The sequence below is a fragment of the Puma concolor genome, chromosome D1, assembly GCF_028749965.1.
Source record: "Puma concolor isolate L17-30 chromosome D1, mPumCon1.1.hap2, whole genome shotgun sequence".
NCBI lineage: Eukaryota > Metazoa > Chordata > Mammalia > Carnivora > Felidae > Puma > Puma concolor.
Window position 1 is genome coordinate 112,902,073 of NC_141676.1, and position 23,445 is coordinate 112,925,517.

At 39.6% G+C, this 23,445-nt stretch overlaps 1 protein-coding gene across 13 annotated transcripts in view; it reads right to left on the minus strand.

Annotated features, from left to right (window-relative positions):
- Positions 1-23,445, minus strand: part of GRIA4 (glutamate ionotropic receptor AMPA type subunit 4) — a 399,366-nt gene that overhangs the window by 74,628 nt on the left and 301,293 nt on the right. For all 13 annotated transcript variants that reach the window (XR_015241385.1, XR_015241384.1, XM_086679252.1 and 10 more), the window contains 2 exons: positions 18,290-18,343; positions 295-453 (listed from right to left, as the gene is read on the minus strand). Coding sequence is in view for 11 of the 13 variants with exons in the window: in XM_086679252.1 (XP_086535378.1) it covers positions 295-453; positions 18,290-18,343 (213 nt within the window). In the remaining 2 variants the exon portion in view is untranslated. The remainder of the gene's footprint in view (positions 1-294; positions 454-18,289; positions 18,344-23,445) is intronic.

A 23,445-nucleotide genomic window follows, 5' to 3' on the forward strand; every position in this document is an offset into this window, starting at 1 on the left:
ATATTCAGTGAGTGAAAAATTGTTTTAAAGTCTACAATTTCTTCACAGAAATTTATATGCGAAGGAATAAAAATAATAATAGTAAACTACTTGAGCTAATGTCCAACAATCCTGCTCTTACATATAAAACTTAGAAATTATTAAAGACTTGTACAGTGCAGTGCTAGTGACAAAAAGCTTGTGCTCTATGCCACACTATAACTGACAAACATTTACGAGAACAACTACATAATGAACTTTCTACCTTAAATTTTAAAAACGCTAAAAATACATAAGATAAAAACAAATACATACCTTTGGAGGAGTCTCAGATCCTGGATACTCTCTCTGGTCTAGTTTCTTCCAGCGATCCATTAGTTTGGTTACCATAGGTGTATTAAAATCAACCAGCTGGAATCCTGTAACATTGGCTCCACCATGGATAAATCTCTCCAGAGAAATATCCTTGAATCCCTATAGAAATCAATATGATAGTTTGTTAAGTTTAGTTCATTATTATACATTTCAGCTCTTCAATGGAAACATAAGTTAATAACCAAAATGTACATTTATCCATATTTCTAATAAAGCAATGGCTGGAAACGTGGAGGGTTTAATTATGCCAATTTAACTGTTAAATTCTGTCATTCAAAATCTAATACATGGGGAAAGCAATAAAGATATTTTTAGTTCAGTTCAACTCAATTTAACAAGTATTTCTTGAATGGCTCTGAATGCCTTTTATGAAGCATGAAGGGGGATATAGCAGATGAAAATGACAGTACCAAAACGTCTCCTACTGAGGCCATAACTGCCCTCTGATGTAGATATGTAGAAACGTGTCTTATGTGAAGGGAATATCAAGGTAGTATACTTTGAGTATGTGATGCATAGTACCTTTATGGGGGGGTTCAGTTTAATTACAAAGTAGTCTAAAAGCAGACAGAGCCAATAAGTTGAGCCAGGGAGAGTAAAAGCTTTGATCGTATGAGTCACTACAACCCTTAGAGTCCTGGGATGTGGTAACGGAAGAGAAGAGAGCAACACAGGCCATTTGTGGACTTCTGTGTGTGGGAAACAAGATGGTGCCCCCAGGCAGGCTAGGGGAGCTTTGAGGGAAGAGTGTTCTCTCTCTTGGTCCACACATAGTTATTATCTGAGTTTCAAAAATTCTGGAAAAATCACTTATTTTATTTCTTTTTTAATTTTTTAATTTTTAATTTTTTTAATGTTTATTTATTTTTGAGAGAGAGAGAGAGAATGCGGGAGGGGCAGAGAGAGACACAGAGAATTCAAAGCAGACTCCAAGCTCTGAGCTGTCAGCACTGAGCCTGATGTGGGGCTTGAACTCACAAACCATGAGATCATGACATGAGCTACAGCTGGACGTTCAACTGACTGACCCACCTAGGTGCCCCTTTTTAAATTTTATTTATTTATTTGTTTAAATTATTTTATTTTATTATTGTTATTATTATTTTAATGTTTTATTTATTTTTGAGACAGAGAGAGACAGAGCATGAGCAGGGGAGGGTCAGAGAGAGAGGGAGACACAGAATCCGAAGCAGGCTCCAGGCTCTGAGCTGTCAGCACAGAGCCTGATATGGGGCTTGAACTCATGAACTGTGAGATCATGACCTGAGCTGAAGTTGGACGCTTAACTGACTGAGCCACCTGGGCACCCTGTGCCCCTTTTATTAAAAAAAGTTTTTATTTATTTTTGACAGAGAGGGAGAGAGAGAGAGAGAAAGAGTGCAAGTCAGGGAGGGGCAGAGAGAGAGGGGGATAGAAGATTTGAAGTGGGCTCTGTGTGCACAGCAGAGATCCCAACGTGGGGCTCGAACTCACGAACTGTGAGATCATGACCTGAGCCAAAGGCAGATGCCAACCGACTGAGCCACCCAGGTGCTCCTCTTTCCTTCTTTCTCTCCCTCTCTTCCTTCCTTCCTTCCTTCCTTCCTTCCTTCCATCTATCCATGTATCATCTAATTTTTTTATACCTGGGCCCTTTTTTCTGCTAAGTATTTAAGGTGCATTACAAATATACTCAATACAAATTAAAAAACAAATAGGCAATTGCAAGAAGAGGAGAAAAAAGCCTATTAGGTAAGCAAATTAACAAAACCAAAGGTATTGGCTCAGAAAAACGTTTGCCCTTCCCCCACACCCCCAACACACATGCTCATGAGTTTGTAGCATCCTTATTTGCCTTCTTTTTGGTTTTCTCTTAGAATTAAGTAATTTAAAAAAAGTTTTTTTAATGTTTATTTTTGAAGGAGAGAGAGGCAGAGCATGAGCAGGGCAGGGACAGAGAGAGAGGGAGACACAGAATCTGAAACAGGCTCCAGACTCTGAGCTGTCAGCACAGAGGCTGACGCGGGGCTTGAACCCACGAACCGTGAGATCATGACCTGAGCTGAAGTCAGAAGCTTAACCGACTGAGCCACCCAGGCGCCCCATGTTTTGTTTTTTTGTTTTGTTTTGTTTTCAATGTGAATTTGATTCACTTGTGTTGAGGAAGCTAAGAAAAAGTGTTTTGTTTATCTGTTTATTTATTCTTTGGCAAAAATAAAATATGCAGCTGTGATCCTGCGGTCACAGCGAGAACCAGCGCAGGAATCAGGGAGAAGAGAAAGACCTGGCGCTCCCTCTCTTCCTGAAATGTGTCTCAGACTCGATTTTGGAAACACCTGTGTTTTCTGTTGATAACAAAGCAGGTTATATACACACACTGCTGTGTGGCTGCCTGAGGAGAAACGGCCCGTCTACTGGCAACTATGCAAAGTTGCTCCTGAAACCGCCAGGAGTGTGCGTTTACAGCTAATCTTGATGCTGTGCTTCTTATGTGTCGGGCACTGTGCTGAGCACCTCACACGGGCTATCCAGTCAGTTCTCATCACAAGCTTGGAGACAGATCGGCGTCTCAGACTTCTCTTAAAAACAAGGAGACCCAGGCTCGGCAGATTACAGCAAGACTCTGGAGGATTACCCAGAAACACACACGATGTGTATGAACCAGGACGACTCTTGCATTTGCCGTCTTTGCCCTCTGCTCCTGTGTCTTCCTACAAGAGTATGTGTTTTCAGTTTTGGTATCTATCATCACTGCCTCTAGCAGAGGGAGGGTGATACCGTAGAAAACTGCCCGGACCCTGACTCCTCCTCCGTAACCCTCTGGCCTCAGGTTTCCCGTGTGCAACACAACAGTCACAACGCTGGGGTAGCTAGCACATCTGGTTTGAGTTCAGCCAGCGATAGCTATTATTAATTAATCCCCTAGACAAATATTTATCTCAGGCCTATTACGCGCCAGCTAATTTGACAGCTCATCGGTAACATTCTCATTTCACTGGGAAAGAAACTAGACACCAAAAAGCAAGTCTACATTTCTGAAATGGGAAAAACACTGTCCATCAATCTCAAGCTAGTTAAATGTCAGCCGAACATTTGTTTGCGTCTATGAGAAGATAGGGCAGATTCACAGGCAGCCCAAAAAACCCACAAAAATTCAGTTTTCTAAAAGCCACAGTGATTCAACTATTGCATTAGTTGCTAATTGACGACATTATTATTTTCTTTCAGCAGAGGCTGAAATCAAAGAGCTGCCACGCCTTCTCTCATTGCGTTATCCCACAGCTGCAAGACACAGGCAGAGACGCAGCCTTCAGAAAAAGCATCTGATGGAAAGTCTAACTGATGAATAACAGCCCACATTTCTCTGATTCTATCCTACTGCTCTGCTGAAGGTGAAGGAAAAAATATTACCGCATCTGATTTTAAACTCCTTTCAGTTATGATCTGAATGAATGGTGGGTGGCTCAGTTAATTTTAGCCATGTCTGCTTGAGGACAGGCAATATTTTTCCTTTCATATACTTTAAAGGGTTTTAGATCGAAGAGTGATAGGATCTAGACTGTGAAGCAGTATTCTTGGAAACAGTTAGTTTGGTGGCTCTTTAGACTTCAGTTTTTAACCAGAGAAGTGAAGACACTGCTATAAAATTGTAACTCTTCAGACAGTGTGTATGTGTGTGTGAAATCCACGGCTGAGTAACTAACTTGACTAACTTAACAGTGTCTATATAATACACTGATACCCTAAGGAAAGATTAACCTCCAACTCGGTTTTCCTCTTAATGTCCATTTACAGTTCATACATCCGATGGAGGCAAAGAAGCAGAGGGAAATTAATAAACTACAGGACTTCAGATATCCTGCTGACTACAGATGTAAATCTGCAGGTCGATCACATCATAGGTGTTTAATAAATGCTCACCCTTTAGCATTTGTCTAATTCTGATTACATTCCTGCTGTTTTGCATTTCAGGCTCAAAGGATGACTAAATCATATCGACACAGCTCTGGTCAGTTAACAGAAGGACTGGCAGGGAGCATGGGAGAGGTTTCCTTTTTTAACGTCTTTTAAAAGCTGGGTTGTTAAGAAATTGACTTAAAGTATGCATTTTTGGTGATCAAGTGTATAGATGGTGGAATCAGACATGCTCAGTGCAGAAGTTAAAAAATGCAGTAAGCACAAAGCAACAGGTAAAACAATGTCTTCAAGTTCATGGAATCTCGAGTGGGGTCATTGCCCTAGAGCGAAACTATGCTATTGTGCAAATTTTGGGAAAGGAGTTCTAGTCCCCATTTGGACATCAACTGGATGCTGACATGTGGACAAGTCACTGCAATTTCCTTACCTTCCAGATGAGGTGTGGGTGATGTGTGCATGTCTGTGTGGTTCTGCGTGCTGAGGTGAGGGACAGGCAAGGAACAGATGCAGTGAGTCTTCAGGGACATACCCTGGTCATTCCGTAATTTTATAATTTTACAGTACTTCATGAAAGGTCCAGGTGTTTTCCTACATGGAAATGGAATGTATTTTTAAGATGAGAAATCTAAATGAAAGCAAGATTTCAGGACCTTGCCTTGTAGGTACAACAATGTCCATGGCTTCTTGTGCCTACTGGTGGCTCTAGTTACATACTCTGCTGGAGGAGGGGTGAGGAAAGATATGGATACAAACACAGAGAAGGTCTGCAGGGCCAGGTGCCCCTCAAGTCTGGCATACGAAATATTTAAATGAATGCCCATTTTGTGGCTACAGCAGGTATTTACCCATCTTGATTTTATTTATTTGATTGACTTATTTTTTGCAATCAAACAGGACAGAGTTTCAGTCTTGCTTTTGAGACTTAGGGTCTGTGTGATCTTGGATAAATTACAGTGAACCCCAAAGTCCAGTCTATAGAATAACATATGGTCTATGTTGAGGGTTAATTAGAATAATTATGGCAATGAAATAAGCACAATGACATAAGCTGGGAGAGAGAGGATAGCCAGCCACTAAGCAAAGAGGAAGGATAAGGGCACTTTTTATAAGGTCAAAAAAGGCACTGTTCCCACCTCTTATTCTTTTTTAGAGAGAGCACTTGAGTTGGGGGAGTGGGGAGAGGGTTTGGGTACAATGAGAGAATATTAAACAATGCTGAGCATAGAGCCTGACATGTGGCTTGATCTCATGACTGTGAGATCATGACCTGAGCTGATCAAGAGTCGAAGGCTCAACCCACTGAACCACCAGGTGCCCCAATGCCCTTAATGAGCTTTCGGGGTGCTAATAATGTCTTACTGGCAGCTGGGCCACAGGATAGTGGAGAATATCCAGTATACAGGAGGTAAAATAATGATTTCATGACTAAAAAAAAATAATGCATTTTGCATTATATGTATTCTTTATAAATCACGGGGTGATTTGTGAGCCCTGACAAGACACTATCAGGTTAAGTGCATAAGGACAGCTTTCTAGAAGATGTGACTCTTAATTGGGTGGGGTAAGTGCCTCCCAGGGAGACAGAGCGAAAGCTATAAAGAGATATCAGGTATCTGGGAACTAGTCTGATTTCAGGAAGGGGCACATGTAGGGTGCAGTGGGAGAAAAGATCTGGGATTAAGAGGGATAAAGCTGGAAGGGCTTTGTGCTTTGGGGAAAAGAGTGTCAACACTTCACCATTAAGGATTTTTGCAGCCTGGCACCTAGATTTACCCTGGTAGGAGAGGGTAACAGATGGGATGGTGGCAGTGCGTCATTTTGAGACCTGCCAGTTTTGTGGAGAGGTGAGATGACTAGTATTATCAGGTAGGGTTGGAGAAATCTCAGGGTCCTTCCCTTTCACAAAGCACCTGAATCCTTTTATTGTATTTGCAGCCTGGAGTCAAAGAAATAATTTAAGCTGGGAAAAAATATGATCATACCTGTCTTAACACACACACACACACACACACACACACACACACACACACACGGGAGCAAAGTAAACACAGAACCTGAAACAAGAAAGTCTGTGGGCAAAGTAGGGAAGCAATTTCCTCCCTTAGATCTCTGAAAAAGACAGTATAGTGAACCAACAGATCATGTTTTCCTGCCTGTAAGTATCTGGGAAATTTCTAGAACAGAGCTTAATCTAATGAGATACCATGGGCTTTCACCCATGTGTATGTCATGGGTATAGATGGGTATAGATGGGTATGTCTAAGTAAAATATTCCCACATACAAACAAAAACAGGACAGAGAAAAGACAGATTTCAGCAATCTTTCCTTACAAATTTTACTCATTCTTAGTATTCCATTGTTAATGATAGTGGCAGTGATATCATGGAAAATTTTCAAAAATCTGGGAGAGGCATGTCCATTCACCTACACATGAGGCACAGCTCATGCTATTTAGATGATGCCAGCTCCCTGTGGGTCTTCTTGGACTCTTGGCAGGCTAAATAAAGTTTGGGTAATAAAGAAACAGGGTCCTCATTCCCTTTGGCTCCTGAATGGAGGTGAGATTCCCAGCACACCGCAGTAGCTACAAAGGGAACCAGTGGGGCACGAGGACATCAGTCTATTCGCATTACATCAAGACAGAAGGTTGTGTGAGATTGAATCACAGTTAATTGAAGATGATAAATTTAACTTACGGATAATGAAAAGACAGTTTAAGGAATGCTGATGAGCTCTCACAACCCATTCGCATCCTTATTCATAATGAAATGGAATTTTATTTTATTTAAATATGTGGAGTCTGCCTTCGATATTTCAGCCAAAGAATTTGATGGTCATTAAGGAGCCAACGTTTCTGTGACTGTACTTATTTTCTTTCTCAGTTTAGAGATTTATCATTTTGAAAGATCCCCAAAAATATCCATAATGAAACTCAACTTCTCCGTGGAGTAAACCCTGCTGGACTTTTGCAAAAATGTGTGCCTGTAGATAATTTCATGCATCACATGCTGCTGTCTGCCTTGCTTCATTCTTTGGTAAATTCAACTTGGTGTTCGTATTTTCTGCTTTCCTTTTCAACGTTATGACTACGGAATATTAAAAATTTTTAAAAAATGTTTGTTTATTCCTGAGAGGGAGAGAGAGAGACAGAGAGACAGAGAGACAGAGCACAAGTTGGGTGGAGCAGAGAGAGAGGGAGACACAGAATCCAAAGCAGGCTCCAGGCTCTGAGCTGTCAGCAAAGAGCCCTACACGGGGCTCGAACTCGTGAACTGCGAGAATGTGGCCTGAGCTGAAGTCAGACGGCCAACCGACAGAGCCACCCAGGTGCCCTTGACTACAGAATATTTTAAAGTGTCTGGACAACTTGTATCTACCAGTAACCAGTAAGAATTGTTCATTTAGAAATCAGTTCTAACTACTACTGTTAAATCAGTCTCTCTTTCAGCTATATTGAGGTATAATTGACAAGTGAATTTGTAATATATTTAAAGCAGATAAGGTGATGATTTGATGTACTGACGTTTTGTGAAAGTGTTCCCACCATCGAGTTCATTAACTCATCCATCACGTCACGTGTTTACCTTTTTTTTTCTTTTTAGGTGAGAACCCTTAAGTTCTACTCTCTTAGCAAATTTCAGTTATATAATACAGTATTATCAACTATAGCCACCATGTTATATATTAGATTCCAAGACCATATTCATCTCCTAACTGAATGTTTGTACCCTTTTACCAACGTCTTCCTATGTCCCCCACCCTCCAGCTCCTGGCAACCAAAACCCTATTCTCTAAGACTTAATCTATGAGTTAGATTTTTATTTTATTTTTAAATGTTTATCTATTTATTTTTTTGAGAGAGAGAGCTAGAGAGAAAGCAGAGGAGGGGCAGAGAGAGGGAGACAGAAAATCCCAAGAAGGCTCCACACTGTCAGCATGGAGTCTGACATGCGGCTCAAACCCACAAACTGTGAGATCATGATCTGAGCTGAAACCAAGAGTTGGACGCTTAATTGAGTGAGCCACCCAGGCACCCCATGAGTTAGATTTTTAAAAAAATTCCCAATATAAGTGATACCATGGAGTGTTTGTCTTGTTCTCTCTAATTTCACTTAGCATTATGTTATCCTGATTCATCCATGTTGTCACAAATGGTGGGCTTTTGTTCTTTTTTATGGCTGAATGTGTCGTATATCTTTTATCCATTCATCTGTTGGTGGACACTTAGGGTGTTTCTATAATTTAGCTATTATGAATAGTGCTACAATGAAATGAGGGTATATATATCTTTTTGATATTTTTCCCCCTTTGGATGCATACCCAGAGCTTGGATTGCTGGATGATATAGTAGTTCATTTTTAATTTTGTGAATAATCTCCATATTGTTTTCGACAGAGGCTGCATTTCCACCAACAGTGTACAGGGCTTCCCCACTTTTCTACACCCTCACCAGCATTTGTTCTCTTTTAAAGAATAGCTATCCTAGCACATATGAGAGAATAGCTCATGGGGGTTTTGATTTGCATTTCCCTCATGATGAGGGATGTTGAATACCTTTTCATGTACTGTTGGCCATCTGTGTGTCTTTGTTAAAATGGTGCTATGCCCATTTTTAAAATGAAGTGTGCACGTGTGTGTGTGTGTGTGTGTGTGTGTGTGTGTGTGTGTGCTATTGAGTTGTAAAAATCCTTGTATATTTTGGATATTAACCCCTTCTTAGATATGTGGTTTGCAAAGATTTTCTCCCATTCTGTAAGCTGCCTTTTCATTTTGTTGATGCTTTCCCTTGCGAGATAGAGCTTTTTAGTTTGTTGTGGTCCCACTTGTTTATTTTTGCTTTATGTGGCTGTGCTTTTGGTGTCAAATCCAAAAAACCATTGCTAAGGTCTATGTCAAGGGGATGACGTCCTAGGTTTTCTTCTAGGAGTTTTATAGTTTCAGGTCTTTTTTTTTTTTTTTTTTAATTTTTTTTTTCAACGTTTATTTATTTTTGGGACAGAGAGAGACAGAGCATGAACGGGGGAGGGGCAGAGAGAGAGGGAGACACAGAATCGGAAACAGGCTCCAGGCTCTGAGCCATCAGCCCAGAGCCTGACGCGGGGCTCGAACTCACAGACCGCAAGATCATGACCTGGCTGAAGTCGGAGGCTCAACCGACTGCGCCACCCAGGCGCCCCTAGTTTCAGGTCTTATGTTGAAGACTTTAACCCAATTTTTATTTCATTTTTGTGTATAAGACAAGGGCCCATTTCCGTTCTTTTGCACATGAATGTTTACTTTTCCCAACAGCATTTATTGAAGAGACTATCCTTTTCCCATAGTATATTCTTGGCTGATTTGATGAAAGTTAATTGACCATATATGCAAAGCTTTATCCCTGGGCTCTATGTGCTGTTACACTGATCTGTGTGTCTGTTCTTATTCCAATAGCATACTGTTTTGATTGCTACAGCCTGGTAATATAGTTTGAAGTAGGAAGCATGCTGCCTCCAGCTCTATTCTTCTTCCTTAAGATTGCTTTAGCCATTTGGGGTCTTTAGGGGCTCCAAACAAATTGTAGGATTGTTTTTTTCTATTTCTGCAAAGTATGGTATTTTAATACTGATAGGGGTTGCATTCAATCTGGACAGTGCTTTGGATAGTATGGAAATCTACACATACTTTTAATTTAATACTTCCATTCTATGAACACACAATATTTTTCCATTTACCCGTGTCTTCTTTCATCCATGTCTTTGGGTTTCTGGTGTACAGATCATCCACTTCATTGGTTATATATATTCCTAAATATTTATATCACTTTTGATGCTCTTATTAATAAGACTGTTTTCTTATTTTCTCTTTCTGATGGTTTGTTATTACTGTATAGAAACACAGCTGATTTTTGTATACTGGGTTTCTATTCTGCAACTTTAATGAAATCATTTATTCTAATAGTTTTAGTGGAATCATTAAAGTTTTCTTTTTTTTTAATGTTTATTTTTGAGAAAGAGAGGGAGAGTGTGTGTGTGTGTGTGTGAGTTGGGGAGGGGCAGAGAGAGACACACACACACATAGAATCAGAAATAGGCTCCAGGCTCTAAGTTGTCAGCACAGAACCCGATTCAAGCAGGGATTGAACTAACTAACCTGAGATTTTGACCTGAGCTGAAGTCGTATGTTTAACCAACTGAGTCACCCAGGTGCCCCATCAATGTTTTCTATATATAATATTGTAAGATCTACAAGCAGAGGCAATTTTATGTCTTCCTTTCTGGTGTGGACGTCTTTTATTTCTTTTCTTGCCTAATTGCTCTAGCTGGGACTTCTAGCACTATATTGAAAAACAGTGGTGAGAGTGGATATCCTTGTCTTATTCCTTACCATAGAAGAAAAGCTTTCAAAGCTTGTCAACATTAGTTGGGTATGAAGGTAGTGGTGGTGGGCTTGTCATACATGGCTTCTGTTATGTTGAGGTATGTTCCTTCTATACCCAGTTTTTATCATGAGATGATGTTGAATGTTGTCACATGCTTTTTCTGCATCTAATGAGACGATCATGTGTTTTTAATCCTTTTGTTAATGTGGTGACTGAGTTGTGGATGGTGAGCCATCTTGGCCTCTCTGGGATAAATCATGCTTGATATTGGTATGGCCTTGGTATGATCCTTTTAATATACCTGCTGAATTTGACTTACTAATATTTTGTTGAAGATTTCTGCATTTATGTTCATCAGGAATATAGGGCTTTAATTTACCTTTTTATTGTAGTGTCATTGTCTGACTTTCGTATCAGGGTAACAGTGGCTTTTTAAAACGAGTGTGGAAGCGGTCTTTCCTCTTCTATTTATTGGGATAATTCCAAAAGGATTGGTATTAACTCTTCCTTAAATGTTGGTAGAATTTACCCATGAAGTCATCTGGTCCTGAACTTTTTTTGGTGGGAGCATTTTGATTACCAATTCAAACTCTTCACTTATTATTGGACTGTTTAGATTTTCTTTTTCATCATATTACATGGTAGGTTGTATGCTTCTGGGAATTTACCTGGTTCTCCTAGTGTTCCTTTAATGCTGGTGTATAATTGTGTATAGCACTGTGTTAACGATCCTTAGTATCTGTGTCATGAGTTGTATTGCATCTTCTTAACATTTGTTATTTTCTTCAAGTCTTCTTTCTTTCTTCTTAGTCTAGCTAAAGATTTCTCAATTTTGTTTACCTTTTCATAAAACCAGCTCTTAGTTTCATTGATCTATTGTCTTTTTTGTTTCTAGTTCATTTATTTTCACTCTGACCGTTGCTATTTCCATTCTTCTACTAACTTTGCCCTTAGTTTGTTCTTCTTTTTCTAGTTCCTTGAGGTATAGAGTGAGACTGCTTATGTGGTATCTTTTGTCTTCATGTAGGCATTTTTCACTACAACCTTCCTTCTCAGAACTGCTTTTGGTGCATCCCACATGTTCTAGTAAGTTATGTTTCCATTTTCACTTGTCTCAAGATATTGTTTGATTTTTTTTTAATTTTTTTTTTAAATTTTTTTTTTTCAACGTTTATTTATTTTTGGGACAGAGAGAGACAGAGCATGAATGGGGGAGGGACAGAGAGAGAGGGAGACACAGAATCAGAAACAGGCTCCAGGCTCCGAGCCATCAGCCCAGAGCCTGACGCGGGGCTCAAACTCACGGACCGCGAGATCGTGACCTGGCTGAAGTCGGACGCTTAACCGACTGCGCCACCCAGGCGCCCCTGATTTTTTTTAAATTTTTTATTTAAGCCACTGGGTATTCAGGAGCATATGGTTAATTTCCGCATATTTGTAGATTTTTGAATTTTCTTCTGGGAATTGATTTCTAGTTTCATATCTATGTGGTCAGAAAGGATGCCTGATATTTCAGTGTTTTTAAATTGATGAAGATTTGCTTTGTGGCATAACATAAGATCTATTCTAGAAGGTTCCATATGTGCTTGAAAATGTATATTCTGCTACTGTTAAATCAAAACTTCTGTTAGGTCCACGTAGTCCAACAGGTAGTTTAAGTCCAAGCCCTCCTTACTGATATTCTGCCTCAAGGATCTAGCAATTACTGAATATGGGGTATTAAAGTTCCCCACTGTTTTTGTGTTGCTGTCTATTTCTCTTTTCAGATCTGTTAATATTTGCTTTATATATGTAGGTGCTCTGACGTTGGGTACATAAATATTTACAAATGTTACATTTTATTGATGAATTGACTTCTTTATCATTATAAATGACATTCTTTGTCTCTTGTTATACTTTCTGGATTACAGCCAATTTTGTTTGATATAACTATAGCTACTTCTTCTTTCCTCAGTTTCCATTTGCATGATCTCTTTTTTCTATTCTTTCACCTCTGATCTGTGTGTATGCTTCAAGCTGAAATGAGTGTCTATAGAGTTGGGTCTTTTCTTTCTTTCCTTCTTTTTTTAGGAACCTATTTTCATTCAGCCACACTATCTCTTTGGATTGGAGAATTTAGCCCATTTACATTTAAATATATGTTGGTAGGAATAGACTTACTACCAACATTTTATTGTTTTCTAACTGATTTATAGTTCCTTCCTCCCTCTCTTCTTTTGTGATTTGAGGATTTTCTGTAGTGGTATGTTTTGACTCCTTTATCTTCATGTTTTGTGTTTCTATGAGAAGTTTTTGCTTTGTGGTTACCATAAGGCTTAGATAAAACATCTTATAGCTCTAACAATGTACTGTAAGCTGGTAACAACTAAACTTTGAATGGATACAAAAACTCTACAATTCTACACATTTCATCCCACATTTTATGTTTTTGATGTCACAATTTACGTCTTTTTATATTGTGTATATATTAAAAAATTATTGTAGTTATAATTATTAATATTTTTGTTTTTTTTAACCTTTATAGTAGAGTTAAAGTGATTTACCCACCACTATGACAATATTGGTGTATTGTAAATTTTTCTATATATTAACCTTTACTGCTGGGTTTTATACTTTCATGTGTTTTCATGTTACTAATTTGTATCTTTTTATTTCAGCTTTAAACATTAACATTTCTTTTTTTTAATGTTTATTTATTTTTGAGAGACAGAGCATGAGCATGGGAGGGGCAGAGAGAGAGGAAGACACAGAATCCAAAGCAGGCTCCAGGCTCTGAGCTGTCAGCACAGAGCCCGACGTGGGGCTCAAACTCACGGACTGCAAGATTATGACCTGAGCCAAAGTTGGATGCTTAACCAACTAAGCCACCTAGGCGCCCCTAAATATTAACATTTCTTATAGAAACACTCATGATCAATTCTTTCAGCCTTTGCTTGTCTGGAAAGTTCTTTATCTTTCCTTCAGTTCTCAGGGACAACCTTGCCAGGTAGAGTATTCTTGGTTGCCAGTTTTTTCCTATCAGCACTTTTTTTTTAAATTAAATATTTATTTATTTTTGAGAGAGAGAGAGAGAGAGAGAGAGAGAGAGAGAGAGAGAGAGAGAGGCAGTTTGAGCAGGGGAGGGAAAGAGAGAGAGAGGGAGACACAGAATCTAAAGCAGGATCCAGTCTATGAGCTCACAGTACAGAGCCCAACACGGGCTCAAACTCACGAATCCTGAGATCATTACCTGAGCTGAAGTTGGACCCTTAACTGACTGAGCCACCCAGGTGCCCCTCAGCACTTTCAATATATCATCCTATTCTCTTCTGGCTTATAAACCTTCTGCTGATGGTCTTGTGGTGGTTTCCTTGTACATAACAAGTTGTTTTCCTCTTGCTGCCTTTAAGATGCTCTCTTTGTCTTTAACTTATGACAACTTAACTATAATGTGTCTTACTGTATATCTCTTTTTTTATGTTTATTTCTTTTGAGAGGGAGAGTGAACGAGCAGGGGAGGTACAGAAAGAGGGAGAGAGAGAGAGAGAGAGAACCCAAGCAGGCTCAGCACTGTCAGCACACAGCCCAACGTGGGGCTCGATCCTGTGAACTGTGAGATCATGACCTGACCTGAAGTCTAGAGTCAGATGCTTAACCAACTGAGCCACCCACGTGCTGCCATAGATCTTGATTTCTACTTGTTTTCTCAGGTTAGGGAAGTTTCCAGCCATTATTTACGTGAACAAGCTTTCTGTTCCTTTCTCTCCTCTTCTTCTTCTGGGAGCCCTATAATATGTACACTGATCTATGATGGTGTAACAGAAGTCCCTTAAGCTATCTTTACTTCTTTCATTTTCTTCTTCTTTTTACTTCTCTGAATGGATGGATTCCACTGCCTTGTCTTCAAGTTAGCTGAGGTTCTTACTACCTCAGAATAGGTAGGTTCTTACTACCTATTCTAGTCTCCTATTGAACACCTCTATTGAATTTTATAGTTCAGTCATTGTATTCTTCAGCTCTGTGATTTATGTTTGGCATTTTAAAATATTTTCTAACTCTTTGTCAAAATTCTTATTTTTGTTAATACTTTGCTCTTCTGGCCTTGATAAGCATCTTTATGACTGCTATTTGAACCCTGTTTTGTAAATCATTTATTTCCATTTCATTAAGATTTATTTCTGGAGATTTATTTTGTTCTTTTGTTTGGAAGATATTTCCTCGTTTCTTCATTTTTACTGATTCCCTGTGCTGGTTGGTTTCTGCACATTACATAAGACAGACACATCTTCCAGTCTTGGCACACTGGTCACATATAGGAGATGAGCCTCATCAAACGGGCCTGGACTAAATTGTTGGTTGTCTCTTAAACCTATGTGATTGCTCAAACAGCTTCTTTTTTCTTTTTAAGTGGATCTTAGTAGTTGACAGGCCTGCCAATGTTCCAAAGGAAGGAATCACAGTCAGAACCTAGATGCAGGCTGAATGGAAGTTTGACTTTCAGGTAGCAGCCTGTGAAATATACGGTCAAACCCACTTTTAGGGAAAGACTAGGAAATGTGCACCTTGCCAGCTGCCTCTACATTGAGCCCTGGGGGGATGGCCTGGGTTAGTACTTTTGCACATACCTGTTAAGAAATGCCTCATTGCTTGCTACAGTACTGTGGGATTTGTGAATATAAGCTCTGTTGCCTATCAGATCCAGTCATCCCTTGGGTAGGTCACCAGGCACGTGTACAATATTCTAGAGACAGGTTGATGTCCTGGTTTTATAGGAGGAGTGAGCCAGAAGGAGAAGGTGACAGAAATGTCCACCACCTCCCCTGGGCTCCATGAAGAATCATGGCCAGTTCTTTGATGCACGCAGCTGGACCCTTACATACGGACACTGAGGCAGGAGACTGTGAAGTAGATAGTCAACTGCCTTTCAGGGAAAGAGTGGAGACGAGCATTTTTGCTTGCTCCCTCTGTGCTAATAGGGTCTGTGGGGATAGTTACATTCAATGCTCACGAGCCCATTAAGAATACGGCTTCTTTGTTTTCTATAGTCCTGTGGGTCTCATGGACATATAACCATTGGCTTTCAGAACTAGGTGTTTCGGGGCCTGTCTCTTGACAGCCTTAAAAGCTGGGGTGCTAAATGTATGGCCCAAATCCTCACTGCTCACGGAGAAGCTGGGAGTCAGGGATTCCCTCCTGATTGTATGGCACTGTGCTGGGGTAGTTTTTATGGAAAGGGTGGTCTCAGCCTTTCCTATCCATTTCAGTGTGTGTAGTTTCTTAGCTGCTTGGATTTCTCTCAGGGCGATGACTCTGTGTGTGTCTGGGGGTGGAGGGAAGTTCAGGAGCTTCCTACCCCACCATCGAGGTCCCTCCAACTAAACAGTCCCGATGAATTGGTTAAATACCAGTCCCTGATTAGCTGCAAATTGTAAGTGGAAGTTATAAATGGAATTATTTTCTTAACTTTACTCTCAGAATGTGTGTTGCTAGTGTACAGAAATACACACATATATTTTTTTAATACTGACCTTCTATCCGGAAACCCTGCTGAAACTCTTTATCAGTTTTCAATTTTTTAGTTAGATTCCTTAGGATTTTACATTCACAAAATCTCCTTTTCTTCTTAATCTGAATGCCATTTATTTCTTTTTCTTGCCTAGCATCCCTTGCTAGAAGCTTTAGGACCATGTTCAACAGAAATGATGAGGGGCCATTCTTGTCTGCTCCTGATTTTAGGGGGAAATCATTCAGTCTTTCAACATTAAGTATATTAATATAATCTTTCTTTTGATAATGGATTTACTTCACATTTGAGATTCCTATGCAGTAGTTTTCAGGAAACAGCTCGTGACTGGCCCAATGAAACAAAAAACATTCTGGTTTTGGAAGTCACAGCTATTTAGAGATAAATGAATTAAGTCAATAGAAACCATAATTAATAAATATATTGTAATTTAGATCTGCACAAGTTACTGAATAATCATGTATTACAATGATATCAAATACATATGGTAAGGGCTTTGTTATTTTTAGTGACAGTGATGATTTATGCCCTAATTCAGGCAAATATTTTTTCCTACTTCATATGCTGTAATGACACACATAACTTAAATATGCTGTCATCTCCTAGGGCTGTTTAAGAAAGGCTGTGATAGCCATTAGGATGTTATAACCATTCTTTCCATTTTGTACTGGTTTGTTTGTCAATGTCAGCAATTCATTTCTGGTATGACAGTCTATAACACATTGACTTTTTTTTTCTTCTTTAATTCCACTGTTTGGAAAGAAGAGATGTCAAAACGCTCCACTTGCTAGAATCACCTTGTACAATGTCACTGTGAGTGTACACATTCCATAAACATAAGAGTTTTTTCTCTTATAGTGACTAATATGAGAATATATTACCTTTAAGAATTATATTTTTATAAAATATATTAAAACATCCAGACTATGGATCTACTAAAAGCAACGGAAAAGACAAGTCAAAATTTCTCAGTGTTTTCATGATAATCCATGAAGTAGCAAAATTATACTTTATTAATAAAAACAAGGAAATAGGAGTTTACAGTCTATTGTTGCATTTTACTATCTCTATTCCATAGCGAAATCCAGTTCACTAAAGACTGAAAATTCCTGTCTCAAAGTGTGATGGTCCACTCACTACATGACAAGAATGGATAAATCTGAAATCTCTATTGTAGCCTTTGGCTCTTCTGTTGTAAGCAAAAGATCTTCACCAAAGAAATATACAGTGGAAAAGAGAAAAAGGAGAAAAAATTCTTAACTTTTCTAAAATAAACCACTTTTGAGAGCAAGCCCTTGGGGCAGATGGCCCTCTAATAAAGCAAGGAGAATGGCCCTCCACATAGTTCGCTTTCCTTCTTCACCGCAGTTAACAAGAAATACTTGGTAAGCCTTGCCAAGAAATCTAAAAGGACTTGCCTTAGGGCTTTTAGGATTTTATACTAATGTATGTATCTTGTTCGATAACCTTCTACATATATGAAAAACTGACATAATTAAAAAAAATATGGATCACTCCCAATCAAAAGACTTCTTTATACAATAGTCATTTCAATCTTGCTTTTTCTTAAAATCAGAGGACATGGGTCATCAGTTTGATGATCCTTGTGATAGCCCAAGTAATGGAAATCTGGATCCATAGGTACATTTATCATTTATACAGAGGAAAGACCATTATTTGATTTGCCAAGTGATATCACAGTAAAGCAAACATTATCATTACTTTTTTTTTTTTTTCAATGTTTATTTATTTTTGGGACAGAGAGAGACAGAGCATGAACGGGGGAGGGGCAGAGAGAGAGGGAGACACAGAATCGGAAACAGGCTCCAGGCTCTGAGCCATTAGCCCGGAGCCCGACGCGGGGCTCGAACTCACGGACTGCGAGATCGTGACCTGGCTGAAGTCGGATGCTTAACCAACTGCGCCACTCAGGCGCCCCTATCATTACTTTTAAGGTTGCTTTGGCAGATGTCAAGCTAGTCTGCACCAAAATATATTGAATTGCACATTATGAATACAATGACCACCGCAATAAAAATATTATCCTAAGTGTTACCAACAGATTAGTAAGTAATGTAGTTTATTCATTTACTGAAGTGTTATTGTAAAGCACAGTTAAAATAATCTGGAATGCTTGAGCAATTCTTATGAAAAACAGAAAATAAAGAGTTCTTACCAAGTTTGCAATGATGTAGTGGTAACCCTTAACATGCTTCCCAACACTCACAATCTGCAAAGACAGAAGGAAATAAGAGAAAACCTGTTTAACTTCACTGAATGACATTTTTAAAAACAGAATTTTAACTATTGTAGCATAATTCCATGTGGAAACATGAAGAAAAAATGTTACAGTTTTCGTTATAATAGAAGAAATCCACAAGCCACCTTAAAAATTAAGTGATTAAAGTAAAAAAGAAAACCCTCTAATTTCAATCGTGCTGTATAAATGACTCTTCATTCACTATACCTTGTTCTTGTTCAGAAAACTACTATGCTATGATCCCCTCAAAGAGAATGACAAGGTGATAAAACAAACTGATAGTTTATATAAATATTTCTATAATGGAATATGCATTAACATAAGAAACTTAAAATTATTCTGGTCCAAAGACTATAGTCATCCTTAATTTGTTGATAACTTAAAGAAATGTATGATAGGCTGCTGGTGTCTTCAATTGTTAAGAATGGTTTTCTATGAGTAGACTGGATTTTTGTCCCGAGCAGGAAGCAAGGTTTTTCTAAGGCACAATCTCTATGTGTAGACACCTCTGATACTATAAAATACTTAGTTAATTCCCCCCTGCATATGGATAGACTATTATTTTATTATAATAAAAAGACTAAAGACAAAACATCACGAGACTTTTTCTCTCTGCTAGATTCATTTTTTTCCCCTAAGAATGTTTCAGAAATGTTTTGAAAATTAGAAACTCAGAAATTTCTATTGCAGGAATAAAGTTGCATTAGAAATTACAACTCTTAGGGGCGCCTGGGTGGCTCAGTCGGTTGAGCGTCTGACTTCAGCTCAGGTCATGGTCTCCCGGTTCATGAGTTCCAGCCCCGCGCTGGGCTCTGTGCTAACAAACAGCTCAGAGCCTGGAGCCTGCTTCAGATTCCGCATCTCCCTCTCTCTCTCCCCCTTCCCTACTCATGCTCTGCCTCTCTCTGTGTCTCAAAAATAAATAAATGTTAAAAAAATAATAATAAAAAAAGAAATTACAACTCTTATTTTCTATAAAACTGAAAATTCCTTCAATGAGAGAAAATCTAATGACAATTACCGATGGGCAGCTTTGGAATCTCACTGGTTCCCCGAAGGTGATAACACAATACATGATTTTCATGTACTTTCATCATAAAAGGAAAAATTAAGTTGCTTTTAGCACTTTAACATCCTCTAACAGTAGTTCTTTGTAAATTGGTGACTTGTGTATAAAATAAAGGAAAACCCTTTTGAAACAGAAAACAGAGTTTTGCACACACGGCTATTGGTGAAATGGTGTCTCTGCTCATGCAATCTTTCCTTTTTGGTTACAGCCAAGACCTCCTCTTTGTTTTTATGGTTCTGCAGTTTCACTACAAGGCAGTTTGGAAATTTTACTTTGAAATATTTGTTCATATTGTTCAGGATATGTCGTGCATTCTAAGTATGAGGATTTCCCTTCAACAATTCTGGGAGATTCTCTACCAATAACCCTTCACACATCTGTGTGTTCTGACAAATACTGCAGTGTTGATGTCACTGATTCCCAGATCTCAGCAGGTTGAATAAATTCAAATTTAAACGACAATCTACCTCAAGAAGGTTGCGATGACCAATTCTCACAGAAGGTGTCTCCCTCACCACGCTGAGCCCAGGCCAAGGCAGAAAACACTCAGCTGACTCCTTGTACAGGAAGCAGATTTTTTTCTGCTCCTCTCTTTGACTGGGCTGTCACTCTTCTAGAACGTGGCTTTAAATGGGACCTGAGGTCTAACTTACTGCCTTGGCTGAGCCCAAAGTCCCTGTTCTCGGGTGAGCATGAAACCCCCAGTCAGTCAGGCTGCCCAATCTGGCAACTTCCCTGGGTGCAAGTTTCTTTCGCTCTTGGCTCCTGGAGACTTCACTCTCCAGGAAGCTCAACTACATATTTGCAATGTTTTACAAGTAGTTTTTATATTGCCCCATTTATCCGGTCCCGAGTTTATCTAAAACTGAACACCCCTTGACAGTCTCACCACAGAAATGAGAACAAGCAATACAGAGACGGGATGATAAGGAAAGTTCAGTAAAGAAACCGCTTAATTAGTCACCATATTGGGTAACCCAAACCCGAGTGATTTAGCTGGGGGGGGGGGGGTGGTGCTGGGCAGGCAGGAGCCCTCTTTTTCTCCGGAATCTCGGGTACAACTTGTACAAAAGACAATGATCTAGGGACACTTGACAGCTGGTACTGGTAGGAAACTGCAGAGTCGATGATCCAGTCGGCCAGCACTTCCTGCTATGTGACCTCAGCAGGGATTGCTGCCACAAGACAATTCGTTATTAATCTCTTGCTGACTCACTGGAACTTTCTCTGGCTTGACTGGGTAAGCCGTTTTGCACTCTCTTTAAGCCCCCCTGCTCATGCTGCCTCTTCTCTCTCAGTGCTCTCGGCTTGGGGTTCCTCTGTGGCTGCATTCAGTAACCTGTGCTTTCGCCTAGAATCACTTTCAAGAGTTAACACTTGCACATGTGAAAAAGCTGTGGAAATTCTGCACTAGGTGTCTCTGCGAGGAAATTACTGTCAGTTCTAGACTGCCTAGCAAAGAGCTGTCATAAATTAAAGCTTATGTAATGCGTTTTCGAGGGATGAGGACTTTAAGAAACCACATACAATTGAAAGTGACAAAAATCCCGGCAGAAGAGGCCTTGCAGAGCGTGATACGCCTCAACGTTCTGGGAACCAGGGGCCTCAGGGAGCAGTGATCTGAGGATTTATTTCCCTGGCTGGGGACGCTACAGAGAATGCCATTTTTGCTGAGCCAGATCCTGGCTGGGGTAAAACGAATGTGAGAGCCTCACTGCCTTTGAACACTCACCACCCTGACTGAGGGTGGCCAGGGGTTAATAACGGCCAGATCTCGGTCACTCTGCCAAGCATCCAACACTAGATGGAAGTTTCTTTGTGAAAACAAATCCAATTTATACTCCATTACTCCGTAGTAAAGGGCCCTGCACCTAGGGTGTCATTTCCTTAGGTTTTTCCATCGTTTTTATGGTTGTGTAAAACCAACAGTCTCACGGATATGGTTCTCCACGGCTGTCGTCATCTCAACCAAAGTGTTGTATAAAAACAAAACAAAACAAAAAATCTGAGTGGCTGGAGTTTGGATGCAGACCACACCTGTGTCTTGCTATTTCTGACATTATTCTTTATAAAGAAGGAAAATAAACAGTGGGAGGTGAAAGATATTAATATCTAACAGCACAACACACAGTGTGTTTGGCCCACTTGTTATGGGAAAGCAATGTCTACAACAAAGACTTCGCTGCAGCAATTAATTATGGCCTTTCATAAAGACAGAAAGGTGTAGGAGTAGAGACTCCATCTCTGTTATCTTCTTAAAAGACACAGAGGATGATAAATGGACAAAGAATAATGATCAAGTGTCTGTTCAGAGTTCTAAAGAGTGAGTTAGGGAGAATGTACAAGTTACACTGATTATACACTTTCAGAAGAACCCATCTTTACAAGAATAAAATGCTTCAGAAAAGGCACTAATTGATTTCTTTGATTACTTTCTCTTGGTTGTTTTTTAGGAAACAGTTGCTGAGAAATATCTATGTTGCTGGTCAAAGATTCAGTTCTAAAGTCAGGCCTATGCATATTTAATAAGGTAAATGCCAGATGCACTCACCAAACTGTTCTATTAACAAATTATGGCATAATCTTTATGAGTGTAACTTCTAAGTCTTTATTCATTTATTAAAATTAGGGAAGGATGAACCCAGGATACTTTTCACCTCAATCCCACCTTTATTTTTTTCTAATTTTTAAAATGTTGATTGATTGATTTTTTTTTTTTTTTTTTTTTTTTGAGAGAGAGAGAGAGCTGGGGAGGGGCAGAGAGAGAGGGAGACACAGAATCCAAAGAAAGCTCCAGGCTCTGAGCTGTCAGCACTGAGCCCAACATCAGGCTCGAACTCATGAACCATGAGATTGTGACCTGAGCTGAAGTCGGACGCTTAACCAACTGAGCCACCCAGGAGCCCTGACCCCACCTTTAAATAAATTTAGTTCAATAAATGTGTCCTATGTATAAGTTTAGGGTAAGGAGATTCAAGGCTTAAAAAGATAAGTCGGTGCTGCAGTTATAAGAGTGTTTAATTTCTCTCCTAAGACGATAAGCCTCAAACAGAAATGACTGAAATACCGAGTAAAGGGTGTGCCATGGATTTGAAGGAGAAGCGGGATCATTTTGTAGGGAGAACAAGGTAATTTTAAAGACAGAATAGATGTTAAATAAATACTGATTGAGTGGATGAATAAAGAAGTTAGCCTATAAATGCCACAAACACTAGTATATGAAGATCAATTTGAAACTTGTAAATGGTGGGAGTTTGGCCTTTAACCCACCATACAATTTTACGTGAACCCTTCCTGTATCAATGGTTTATAAAGCATTCAGGGGTCTCTCTAGATACGAGGTGCTGTGTATTACCTCCCGCTGTTATTACGAAGCCACGATCACTGTAGTGAACACTATCTTCAAGCTAGAGACCGGCAATGGCACACCCGAGTAGGAATGATTTTGGCTCGCCTTTTACTCCGACTTAATAGGCAGCTAGAAATTCCTCTCCCAGCCGTTATCACGTTCCAGAAAATTCCATGACAGTGGCCAACCGGTACAGCCTACCTGGTGGTGTGCGGGACACGATGCCTCGTCAATGGTGGAGACTTACTGTAACGAGGGCAGTCACTCACTAGTCCTTTGTCTCTGTAGAAAGCCCAACCCCCCAGATGCCCCCTGAATGTTGACTTTCAGGGTGCTTCAAAATACCTTATTATAGAGAGAAACAAAAGCTTTCCCTTGTTTCGTTTGATTAGCTAGTTTACCTCAGTTTCACCAAAAGAAGAACGTAAGGCAAAGGATTTCTGCAAACACACTGCAGAGTTCAATTACAACCATGTAAGAGAACAATAGGACCTTTACTTCTGGGGATGCGATTCACAGTCAGTGAGGGGAACATGAAGAACCCCAGAACAAAAGGAACTAAGACTATTTGTGTGAGAAGAGATTTAGGGAGAGGACAGAGAATGAGAGCTCTCATCAGTACATGCACACACACACACACACACACACACACAC